This window comes from Carassius carassius, chromosome 1, assembly GCF_963082965.1.
Source record: "Carassius carassius chromosome 1, fCarCar2.1, whole genome shotgun sequence".
Taxonomy (NCBI): domain Eukaryota; kingdom Metazoa; phylum Chordata; class Actinopteri; order Cypriniformes; family Cyprinidae; genus Carassius; species Carassius carassius.
In genome coordinates, this window is record NC_081755.1 from 32,683,074 (window position 1) to 32,696,235 (window position 13,162).

Here is a 13,162-nt window from a genome sequence, read left to right on the forward strand (position 1 = left end):
TAAATACAATTTGTGTGAGTTTTATACCAAAATACATGATTTCAATCATCTACTGTTGTATTGCATCCTTATTTAGTTGTAATGTCCTTAACAGACATTAATGTAGTACAGACAATTGTTTTTTGGTTGATCACAGGTTCTTTGCAAGGGTATTTAACAAAGAGTGCAATAATACTAGGATTTACTTTTCCACCTGCTGTATACAGTACATTCACTTTATATTCATTTAATCATCTTCTCTTAAGCACAAATTAATTAAGGCATTTACCTGGTAAATTAATTTCTATGAAATTCATCTGAGCCTCTTCCTAAGTGGAACTGCATAATTTATGTGCACATGCATATCACGCTCAGTATCTCTAATAGGCAAGTCCATTTAAACATTTATTACATATTCAGAATTGTGTTTTAAAGAGCCCCTGGCACAGTGGGCTGAAGCTGGGGTCAGTCCATGTACTTTTCTGCTCGTAGGATTTGGCAGTACATAAGCATGGAGAACACCAAAGCAAGAATCTGGAGGGAGAAAATGCAGTTTCATTATACCTGAGTGCATGCAGCAATTGAATAATAATCCGAATATATGAGAAACATGAGTTTCAAAGTACCTGAACGATTCCAATGCAAACTCCAAACCCAAGCACTGAGGTGATGTTAGCCAGAAGCCAGTCTTTGGCCTTCTCATAACATGGCTAAAACACAAAATAAAGAGTAATCAGGTTCAGTCAGCTGCTCATTATGACAAAATTAATTCTGACATGACAATCAGGGTCTCATATCACACTAAAACAGATTATGTTGCTTTAAATATTGGATGGAAGTACATTATCTTTGCTTATTGTTGATTATTTATGAATTCTGAATTTTCGGCAGCCGTTACTTCAGTCTTCAGTGTAACATAATCCTTCAAAAATCTTTCTAGTATGCTGATTTGGAACGAGTCAAGTATTTCAAGGAGCCATATAACAAAGAGCATTACCAGATGTTTGTAAGGTTTGTTCTTGCTTTCATTTTACATTAGGCATATGGTTGCAGTTACCAATAGTTGGTGGGATTTAGGAGTGTGTGGTACTTAGCTGACCCTGTGACCCCAGAAATGATCTGACCTCTTCCCAGTGATGGCAGTGTTCAATATTATCTCTGCAGCAGGATTCAGGAGGTTTGCCACTGGATGTTTTGTTGCGCCAGTCAGTGTGGTTGCTCACACCACAGCACTTGAACTGAAGGAAACAGAATCCATGATTCACCCTGAACAATCTCAGCCTTTATTTTTGTGACTGTTATAAATTCTACTCACAATTCTCTGCATGTTGTCCCAGGATTTTTTTAGCCCTTCATTTATGAGATAGTCTCTCATTCCCTCTCTTAGGTCATCCTTGGCTTTCTTGTCCAACTAAATGGGTAAAACAGAGAGAGAAGCAGGAAGCAGGATAAACGGGAAGTTAGAGGCAAAGTGTTTTCCTGAAAGGAAAGGCTGAAATATTTGCAAAGCTAAGATGTTAGTCCCTCACCTCTTTATGATACACACTCAAAACCAAAATCAGCGCCACTTCTATCAGGACTAGAAACAGGAGGATCACGAAAAACTGAAAGAACCAGAAAGAACTATTAGACCACATGAATGATAACTGTATATATCTAAAATGAACAGACGTGGTGTATTCTGACAGGATGCCCATTTAGGAAAGACAAATCACAAGTGAAATATTTTTAATATCTCAGTTATTTATCTTAGGCAGTAATGAGATTAAACACAATATAGCATTTAGAAAATTTTGTTTCTAATATTTTTCTTTTGAAAAAAACAAACAAAAACCACACCTACTTTGTCCTCAGAAGAGATCTCAACAACGTATCATTTTGGGCTCAGATTTGTCAAGATCAATGACATTCTTGGATTAAAATATTTCTTATTAAACACACTAGTCCAAAGTATCTGAGCCATGCTATAGACAACAATTTCACAGTTCTTTACTCCATAACTGCCTCTTGTTTTTTTTATTTATGTGTCCTCTAAGGAGAAACACCAGGGACAAAGATCTTTATATTCAAAATAAATAAATAGATCGACATGACATTTTTATTATTTAGCTTTGCAAACTGTATTTCACATAAACATACTACAGGTTTGTGGTCAGTAAGATTTCTTAAAGGGTTAGTTCACCCAGATAGCAAATTTATGTAATTAATAACTTACCCTCATGTTGTTTCAAACCCTTAAGACCTCCGTTTATCTTTGGAACACAGTTTAAGATATTTTAGATTTAGTCCAAGAGCTCTCAGTCCCTCCATTGAAGCTGTGTGTACGGTATACTGTCCATGTCCAGAAAGGTAAGAAAAACATCATCAAAGTAGTCCATGTGACATCAGAGGGTCGGTTAGAATTTTTTGAAGCATCGAAAATACATTTTGGTCCAAAAATAGCAAAAACTATGACTTTATTCAGCATTGTCTTCTCTTCCGTGTCTGTTGTGAGAGAGAGTTCAAAACAAAGCAGCTGGATATCCGGTTCGCGAACGAATCATTCAGTTCCCCAAATCGAACTGAATCGTTTTAAACGGTTCACATCTCTAATACGCATTAATCCACAAATGACTTAAGCTGTTAACTTTTTTAATGTGGCTGACACTCCCTCTGAGTTCAAACAAACCAATATCCTGGAGTAATTCATTTACTCAAACAGTACACTGACTGAACTGCTGTGAAGAGAGAACTGAAGATGAACACCGAGCCGAGCCAGAAAACGAACAAAACATTGACTCGTTCACGAGTCAAGAACCGTTTCTGTCAGACGCGTCCGATTCGTGAACCGAGGAGCTGATGATACTGCGCATGTGTGATTCAGCGTGAAGCCGACTGACACACAGAGCGCCTGAACCGAACTGATTCTTTTGGTGATTGATTCTGAACTGATTCTGTGCTAATGTTATGAGCGCGGGTAAACCGAAGGCTTGAATCAAGGGCAATCATCGCAAATGACGCCATTACGTCGAGCGCAAAAGAACCGGTGAACCGTTTTCTTAAACCGGTTTATTGAATCGAACTGTCAGAAAGAACTACTGGTGATCCGAAAACCGATGCAACCGGTTCTTGACTCATGAACGAGTCTTTTGTTCGTTATCTGGCTCGACTCGGTGTTCATCTTCAGTTCTCTCTTCACAGCAGTTCAGTCAGTGTACTGTTTGAGTAAATGAATTACTCCGGGATATTGGTTTGTTTTAACTCAGAGGGAGTGTCAGCCACATTAAAAAAGTTAACAGCTTAAGTCATTTGTGGATAAATGCGTATTGGAGACGCGAACCGATTCAGTGAACCGATAAAACGATTCAGTTCGATTTGGTGAACTGAATGATTCGTTCGCGAACCGGATATCCAGCTGCTTTGTTTTGAACTCTCTCTCACAACAGACACGGAAGAGAAGACAATGCTGAATAAAGTCGTCGTTTTTGCTATTTTTGGACCAAAATGTATTTTCGATGCTTCAAAAAATTCTAACCGACCCTCTGATGTCACATGGACTACTTTGATGATGTTTTTCTTACCTTTCTGGACATGGACAGTATACCGTACACACAGCTTCAATGGAGGGACTGAGAGCTCTCGGACTAAATCTAAAATATCTTAAACTGTGTTCCAAAGATAAACGGAGGTTTTACGGGTTTGAAACAACATCAGGGTAAGTTATTAATTACATAAATTTGCTATCTGCGTGAACTAACCCTTTAAGTCTTTTATGCTCAGGAAGGCTGCATTAACTGATTGAAAACACAGTAAAACAATACAATTATCAAATGTTATCACAATTGAAAATACTATTTTCTATTTCCATATATTTTAAAATGTCATTTATTCCTGTGATGGAAAAGCTGATTTTTGTTTCTTAACTCCAGGCTTCAGTGTCACCTGATCCTTCAGAAACCAGAAACATCTGAGATGAAGATGATACTTGAATTAACCTCGTCCTCTGGGCAGTTTCACACACAGGTGTTTTACTGATGTCAGTCAGGATACCGGGATCTTACCGTCATCAAGAGACACTTCTGCTCTTTCAGAGCACCAAGGCATCCGAGGAACCCTGTCACCATGGTGACGCCTCCAGCGACAAGCAGCAGGTTGGCCGCAGAGAGTGAAGGGAAGGACAGCGGTAGAGAGGAAAACTCTGACTGTGTGAAGGCAAGCCACACCCCCACACCAAATAAACCACATCCTCCCAACTGGTGAGGGAAAATAACAGTGCCATCATCATCATCATGTTCAGAGAAATCACTTCCCATCAGTGTAAAGCAGATTAGGTTGTTCTGAGGGACAATTTTAGGCCTTTATATACTTTAATTAAATAATAGACTACTTAATTGCATATCCTTGCATATTTTATACATGTTAAATAGTTCAGGTTGGAATACATTACATGACTTCTGAACAGTTTTTAAAACACTAAGTACTCACTACATTTTTTGAGAAATAATTCATTATACACTGAAGAAGTGAGCATCACAGCTCATTCCACACACAATAAACTGAAGCAGAAGCATGTGCCTCGTTGCCAGGAGACTGAATGACAAATGGAACGATATGAGTTCTAAAACTGTCTCAAAATATCAACCTGGACAGAATTATATAGTCTTAAACTAGACAAGTGATTTCCGTAAAAACGGTCAACTTTAATATACAGAATCTGCAGACTGGCTATGACTTTCGTCAAGTGTAAATCATCTGCAAACGTTACATCACTAGGTGGCTATAGTCAATGAACCGATTCGCCTAGAGAATTATTCAGTAATTCAGTAATTCAATCCACAGCGCTCATTAGGAAAGCCATTAGTGTGTTGTTCAGAGATGCTAACAGTTGATAGTCTACTGTTTGGACTTTGTTGGGAATTGTAGATGGAGCAACAAAGTACTTGTGTAAGTATTTGTTTAAGTATTAAAGGGATAGTTTACCCAAAAATGATAATTCTGTCATGAATTACTCTTTATGGAGGAATGAATGGGTTCCTCTGCTTGTAAACCAGACGCAGTGCATGTTCTCTTCAGACCTACAAGCATATCATGAATGGCGGTGGACTGACACAAAAGAGAAGAAATTATTTATTTTATTTATTAATTTTTTTTGTGCACAAAAATAATTCCATAGATTCATAAAATTATGGTTGAACCATTATTGTCACATATAGGCTATTTTAACAATGTCCTTACTATGTTTCTGTGTCTTGATCGTGGTAGGACCCTTGCTGTCTATGGAGGGTTAGAAAGCTCTCGGATTTCATCAGAAATATCTTAATTATTTTCCAAAGGTGAAAGAAGGTCTTACGGGTTTGGAACGACGTGAGGATGAGTAATTAATGACAGAGCTTTCATTCTATTGTTAACTGAACTGGTGCTGTATTACAGAAACTTCCTATCTTGATTCTTGATTTAAGATTGGAAACATTTTGTTTCCTAAGTGCAATCACCATGGTTACCAAACAGAATATCTAAGTTAGGATATTTCTGTAATAGAGCCACCGATCTATAATATATAGATCAGTGAATAGAGCCCATTTTGCTTAAAAGCACTAACACAGCCTTGTGTGTTTGAATAGCCTCATATCATTAAGAGCTATGGTTTGAGTTCAAGAAACTCTTACGGGTTCGATCACTGCTGATGTTCTACTGAATAGGGTTCCACAATCAGCCAAACTGATATTCGACAGAAGAGAAAAGCAGAACTAACCCAGAAGATGAGGTTGAAAATAAACATGAGGTATTTCACACAGCAGAGGCAACCTCGTGACACAGACATTCTGCATGAAAGAAGAAAGACAGGAATAGGGTCACCAAACGACAATAAACGTATTGTGTGTGCACTTTTAACATGTGTAAACTCTCACACTTTCCTGTAGCATGGAGAGGAAGTGCTGTTTCCAGACAGGAAGAAAGCACCCATGTGTTGTACTGCTATAAAGCTATAAAGCTATTATTATTAAAGCTATGATCCATGTCTGAAACATGTACTCATGTAGGTCCTCTCTTATACGTTAAACTCAAAGAATGCTGTGGACTTTTAATAATATGTTCCACTTCATTCTCCATGAGCGAAAGGCAGCAATCGTGTTGGTGGTTATTTTGCCCTATTTGTTCCACAAAATGCAGTTCACATGTGACCACAGAGTATATTATGGGCCAAAATGTAAACATATAAGCCTCCACAAAGTTTAGGCAGCACATGGATTTATGACCTGATTTCAGTGGTATGTCAGTAATGGTTCTGGAAATTGGCACCATATGTATCTGTGAATTAAAATGTGTTCTTTAAATATGAGAACACAGAAGCCTAATCCTACGTTTAATAAAAAAAAATTGTCATTAGAATTGCTTAAGAAAGAGGGGAATTAGCTCGAAGCATAAGCTACAATAGTTTTCTTTCTTTTATTTTTTTAACCCATTTTTTTACTTTTTTACTAAGTTTTACAAGTTCTAAAAGTCAGTAAAAAATATATTTTCAAAACATTTCAAAATGTATATTAATTTATATTAACAATATATTTATATTGCAAAATTTATATTAAGCCTGAAGCAAAGTCACTTTACCTTGATTTAGATGGAGACAGAAAAAGTGATTGACAAGCAAATGAAGAGTTTCTATGAACAGAGTCCTTTTCACTTTGTCCTGAATCCAGAGCTTCCTGTATTGTCTTTTTGTTTCGTATTGATGAAGTTCATGAGATATTGCTTTATTTATTCATAGATCAAAATGATCCACATTGCAGATGTGATTCCTCCAGTTCTTCTGGTTGTTAATGACTCTTCATAAGGTGCAACAAAACCATAAAGGCTTGAGATATTGTTCTCGCAGTTTTGTGGGTTACAGAATTCTTCACAAGCTTCTCTTTCTTTGTTGTTTAATTCCTTCAGAATCCTATCATTTCTCTCCCATCTTTCTTTTCTGGTTCTCCCTGTCTTTCTATCTCTTCTCTCAGCTATTTTCCTCCCTCTCTTGTTCCAAATAAGTTCCAGATGTAGTTATCAGCCCTCCCCTCTCCCTCTTTCCATCTCTCCTCCTCCCGCTGGTCTCCAGAGATCCATCCTTTTCCAAGACCCTCCTCTCCTGAATCTTTCTCCGTCCCCATTTCTCTTGGTTTTGTCCAAACAATCCTGATGGATGTGGCCATCAGACGCACATTTGAGGCTTTGTATCTCTGTGTGTGTCTTTCTGTTTAGACTGCAGATCTTTAATCTATTAAACACAAAGCTAACACTTTGTAGTACCAACAGAAACCTTTTTTTTTTTTGTTATTAACATTTGAAGTTTAATTTATTCATTTGATATAAGAGGAGTAGGTGACTTATTCATATAATTCTATCACACACACATGACATATATATGTATTGCTGAATGCTGAATTTCTTTTAATCTTTTTTTTATTTCATGTAAATGTCAATCAATAGGCTATTAATCACAGCTGAGTGAAATTTGCAGTGAGAATATTTGGCGGAAATCTTGTTGTGCGCTCCATCTGGTGGTCATTTGGAATATAATTTCATTTAGTTGAATATGCCTTACTGTATTTTGACCATTTCAAGGTGAATTGTTTTTTTGTTTTTTGTTTTCTGCAATGATATTTTAAACAATATCTAGCAATGTCTCTGTGTGCTAAAATTTCAGAAATCCCCAATGAAGTATCTTAAAAATATCTTGTTGGATTTTATGTATTTTAAGTATGATATCTTAAATAATAATAATAATAGCCCACTTTTGCACCCTTCCTGTATCACTGAGTGACATTTCTACTTTCCGTTTGGCACACCCTTCCTTTCCAAGATTAGAAGGGTGCTGTCTTCTGATTTTTCTTTTTGATTTAGTGAGGTGTGGACCTGTTGCTAGCTACACCCTGAGCAATATTTTTTTTTGGATCTCTTAATGTAATTATAGGGTAAAAGAGACACAGCTTAATAGTGCTGATTTGAATGTTGTGCCTTAGTAACTTCTACACAGAAGTGTAATGATTATAATTGATCATGTTAAGTGTCTAGAAATTTCTGCTTAACACCAGAGAACATTTAAAAAGACTCTGAAAAGTGTTTGCAATTAAAAAAAATATAAAAATTTATATTGCCAAATATATTGCCATGATCAATATCCTATGCCATAAATCCATGCTTACAGTAAACAAAAGTTTCATTCTCAGAATGTAAGTCTTAAAATCTTAAAGGCTAGCAGTATTGTGTGTCGTAATCAATGAATTTATGTGCACTGTCAATAACCTCATTTCTGTATCTTTAGATGTGGATAAAGATGCAAACTGTGTGATTTTAGCTACATCATATAGCAAACATTTGAAATGGATGAATGATGCTTAATTAATACAGCCATTAATATCTCGTTTTAAAGTGCGGTCACAAATTTTCATTGGTGAAATCCAGTAATTTCAATAGCAATCCATGCAGTCTGCAAATTTGCATGCGGGTTAAAACTTTCCCCACAAATATGTTTCAGTTGGTCATATGAATTCGCCATTTTAACGAATGGACTGCTGCTTGGTTTCAAAGTTAATTTCTATATTAACTGTGATTCACACACCAGCACACTATTGACAATAATTACAATTTTTTACTCTGCAAAATTTACAGAAGTTGCAGAAATATGAGCGCACTTTTAAATATAAACCAACTGATGAATTTAAGGACATCATTAAACGTTGCACCATTACTCATAATGAATTGTGACAGTCAAATAATATATACAAAACTATATTACTTAGTCCTTTTAGTCCTAATTTGTTAACACAAACTACGTAATCATGTTCTTTCAACAGAAGACTTTCAGACAGCTGTGGTGAGACAGAACGTTTCTCCTTCGCTCATCTTCTTCTCTTCCCTTTTTTCAACTCCATTCTGTTTCTCGCCCTCTTCCAGTGTTTGTCCATTCTTGTCTTCATCCACATCCTCATCTATGTAAAACAGAGGCTCCTCCTCGTCCAATTTCTCAGTCTCATTGGGACCACCCCCACCCACTAGACCATTAGATGCATGTCCTGCATCCAGAACAGTGAATGTGCTGAACACCATATCATCTCCATCCTGTTTCCCATTATTAGACATTAGACCCTCCTGTACCAAAGCGTCACATTCATCCCCCACCTCCATTCTGACAGGCCCCGCCCACGCATCATCCTCCACCCCTTTTTTCTTTTTGACCCGTTTACCTTGTCCATTCGTATACATGGGGCTGAAATTCCTTGAGGCGGTTTTCTTTCGCCGCTGGGTGAACACAATTATGCCCACACACAGGGCAAAAATAATGGCCACAGACACTATTATTATTATTATTATTAATAAAAATGTGGATTTCAAGGTCAGAAAACTTCCCTCAGTAATCACGCTGGTTGCTGTGGTGGTGAAATGGGTGGAGACTGATTCTTCGTCAGACCTCGTTGATGGGTAATCAGCAGTATTTTGAGGGAGCTGTGTGGTTGATGATGATGCTGATGATGATGCTGATGCTGATGCTGACGTTGATGCTGACGCTGATGCTGATGTTAATGTTAATGTTGATGGTGATGCTGATGTTGATTCTGATGCTGATGTTGATGTTGATGCTGATATTGATGGTGATGATGATGCTGATATTGATGTTGATGGTGATGGTGATGGTGATGGTGATGGTGATGTTGATGTTGATGCTGATGCTGATGTTGATGCTGATGCTGATGTTGATGTTGATGCTGATGCTGATATTGATGGTGATGATGCTGATATTGATGCTGATGTTGATGGTGATGTTGATGCTGATGCTAATGTTGATGCTGATATTGATGGTGATGATGATTCTGATATTGATGGTGATGTTGATGCTGATGTTGATGCTGATTCTGATTCTGATGTTAATGCTGATATTGATGGTGATGCTGATATTGATGGTGATGTTGATGCTGATGCTGATGTTGATGCTGATGTTGATGCTGATATTGATGGTGATGATGATGCTGATATTGATGTTGATGGTGATGTTGATGCTGATATTGATGCTGATGCTGATTCTGATGTTGATGCTGATATTGATGGTGATGCTGATGCTGATGTTGATGCTGATGATGATGTTGATGCTGATGATGATATTGATGCTGATGATGATGTTGATGAAGTTGAGGTGGAGGTTTCAATGCTGGTGTCCACGGGGTCGGAGACAATGGATGGAGACTCAGTCCAGTCTGCAGGTGGTGTGGTGAGGATGGATGTGGGATTGAGGGCTTCTGATGAATCAGTAGTCATGGCCACAGCTGCTGTGGTGAGTTCATCTGTAGGACGTTCTGTAGGACTGGTCGACTCGGGAGAGGTGAAGCCAACAGTTGTTTCATACTGACTTGTGCTTGGGGTGTCTGAAGTTATCTGTTCAATCACTGTTGTTTCCACATTAACAGGCAAAGTAGAGGTGGACAAAGTTGGGGTGGTCACTGAGGTCAGCTCCGTTTGTACAGTTGTTGATTCAGGAACAGATTCTGGTGATGTTTGTTTAGTACTCAGTGGTGGAGTCCTCTCACCTGTTGGTTCCTCAAACATGGTGTTTGTTTCATTAACAAGTGTTGTTTCTGGATTATCCAGATCCGCTTCTATCTGTAGTTGAATAACTTTATATTCAGGTGCGCCGCTGGTGATTTCAGAACTTAACGTTGACTCCATAGTGTCATTATTTGGTAATGGGATGATGGTGGTGTTTTCATTTATCTCTGTTGTTGTCTCTTGTGCATTAGTGGACTTGAAACTGAGTCCGAGAGCTAGAAACAGAAGCAAATTACTCAAAACAAGCCTCCTGGTGAGCATACTGCCTGAAAACATCACTCAAACTAGAAGCTTCCTATAGCAATTTCAGTGTTTGGGCAACCTAAGTGTTCAGGTGAGCTGATATTGTCTTTGGAGAAACACTTTTGAGCCTCAAAAACTGTTGACTATATGTTAAGGGGAAGCTGTTGGCAGAAGAAATTCATCTTTTTTTACTTGTTCCTTGTGTGGTTGGTGTTTTACAGAGGTAATCTTGGGTGAATCTGGGCCGGAAGTTTTACACAGGCCTGTTCCTTCTTCTTTTTCCCTTTCTCTGTCTCTCTCTCTCAGTGTAGCATGGGCAATTCCAGCTTTCAAATAAACATGTGACAGTAAAATAGACACCGGAAGAAAAAAACAGTTAGTAAAGACAATAAAAAGATAACTCTCAAGAATATGTTTTTTTTTTTAAATATTAAATAAGATTTGGTAATGTTTTTAAAGAAGTCTCTTATGCTCACCAAGGATTTATTTTAATGCTGTCAAATGAATCACATTCAAAATAAAAGTTTTCGTTTACATTATTATATGTAATATGTAAATGTATGTGTATTGTGTATGTTTATTATGTATATGTAAGTGCACACCCATACAACATTATGACATATTTATTCATGTATATATTTATATTCATATTCATATAAATTATATATTTAATAAATAAATGTAGCATATTTTTCTTAAACATATACATGCAGGTGTGTGTATTTATATATACATAATAAATATACACAATACACACAAATATATTATGTAAACATGACATTATTTTGGATGTGATTAATCGTTTGACAGCACTACTTTATTAATATGATCAAAAACTGATTTAAAACAGTAATGTCCTGAAATATTGTTACAATTCAAAATTACTGATTTCTGTTTTACTATATGTGACCCTGGACAACATAACCAGTCTTAAGTGGCAATCATCTGAAAGGTGAATAAATAATCTTTCCATCGATGTATGGTTTGTTGGGATAGGACAATATTTGGCCGAGATACAACTATTTGAAAATCTGGAATCTGAGGCTGCAAAAAAAAAAAAAAATCTAAATACTGAAAAAATCATCTTTAAAGTTGTACAAATGAATTCTTAGCAACGCATATTACTAATCAAAAATTACGTTTTGTTATCTTTACGGTAGGAAATTTACTAAATATCATCATGGAACATGGTCTTTACTAAATATCCTAATGATTTTTGGCATAAAAGAAAATAATTTTGACCTATACCATGTATTTTTGGCTATTGCTACAAATATACCCCAGCCACTTCAGACTGGTTTTGTGCTCCAGGGTCACATAATTAAAGTATAAGTTATTCCTGTGACGGCAGATCTGAATTTTTAGCAGCCATTACTCCAGTCCAGTACTCCAGCCATCACATGATCCTTTAGAAATCATTTTAATATGCTGCTTTACTGCTCAGTAAACATTTACTTTGTTCAGAATGATTCAGAATGCAAATATATATCATTCTAAATAATATTTACTTATTTATTTTTGCTAGAAGGTAGAATTAAGTTCCAATGCTTTTATCCAACTGACGAGTTTTGGGAGCCCCATGAAATTGGCATTGTTTGTGCAACGCTCTACGCTCTGAGCTAAACATCATGTGACGGGCAGAACAGCGGTACATCCTCAGGTTTATTTTAGTGCATATCTACCACATTTACTACAATGCAATTCGAGTGCCAGCATGATGTTAATGTTTCTGTATGCTGCATGTAGTGTTTCTCTTTCTTTTTTGTCTACCTGTCCTCAAGCATCTTACACCATCACAGCCACAAACCGTTTACAGTTTGTCCCCCATTTGCTCCTTTTATGAATAAGTGCATTTGCCACTTACCTTCATGCCTCTGAGAAAAGACACTGAACACTCCAACACCTCCAAGACCAAACTACACACGTGAAATTCTACACACTCCTGCATGCAGAGCACACCGATATCCTGTAAATTTCTCTTCCTCTCTCACTCCTACATGCCCTCTTTCATTTCTCCACCCTCTGAAGAAGTCATATCACTGCTTGCATCTGAGAGAGGCTGCAGCCAAAAGATGATTAAAAAAAACGTGCCAAAAGTGTTAGGTTATGGTATGAATTATTATCTGAGGCTGAAGTAGAAAAAGGGAAGCCAGGCTCGAATGGGAAGCTCTGTGCAGGGTTGACACTTCTGTGGGTTTTGACTATGCTTTGTCTGCACAACTTTGCTGTGTGTTTGAGTGTGTACATGTATATGTGTGTATGTGTTTGTTGGCTGGAGGGTATTGCAAACTTAGAAAAGTGTGAAAATATGTGTCTAAAATAAGGTTTGCTCAAACCGTTCTGAGATGTACATCCTGTCCTTTCCTATTTCATAATCTAAATG

The 13,162-nt window shown here is 37.1% G+C and overlaps 1 protein-coding gene across 1 annotated transcript; it reads right to left on the reverse strand.

Annotated features, from left to right (window-relative positions):
• Positions 1 to 164: 164 nt before the first annotated feature.
• Positions 165 to 6,923, reverse strand: LOC132145864 (tetraspanin-4-like). Its single transcript, XM_059556971.1, has 8 exons — positions 6,568 to 6,923; positions 5,711 to 5,780; positions 4,020 to 4,211; positions 1,509 to 1,583; positions 1,295 to 1,390; positions 1,104 to 1,217; positions 606 to 689; positions 165 to 513 (listed from the first exon to the last, which is right to left on the reverse strand). Exons 2-8 carry the CDS (start codon positions 5,777 to 5,779, stop codon positions 445 to 447), a joined length of 699 nt encoding a protein of 232 aa, XP_059412954.1. The 5' UTR covers position 5,780; positions 6,568 to 6,923; the 3' UTR covers positions 165 to 444.
• Between the last annotated feature and the right edge of the window lie 6,239 nt (positions 6,924 to 13,162).

Coding starts and splice junctions, on each gene's coding strand:
- LOC132145864 (XM_059556971.1), bottom strand. CDS start 5,779: ATGTCTGTGTCACGAGGTTGCCTCTGCTGTGTGAAATACCTCATGTTT. Junction 1,391..1,508: donor TGAGTGTGTATCATAAAGAG/GTGAGGGACTAA, acceptor TTACCCATTTAG/TTGGACAAGAAAGCCAAGGA. Junction 514..605: donor TTTGCATTGGAATCGTTCAG/GTACTTTGAAAC, acceptor TTCTCCCTCCAG/ATTCTTGCTTTGGTGTTCTC.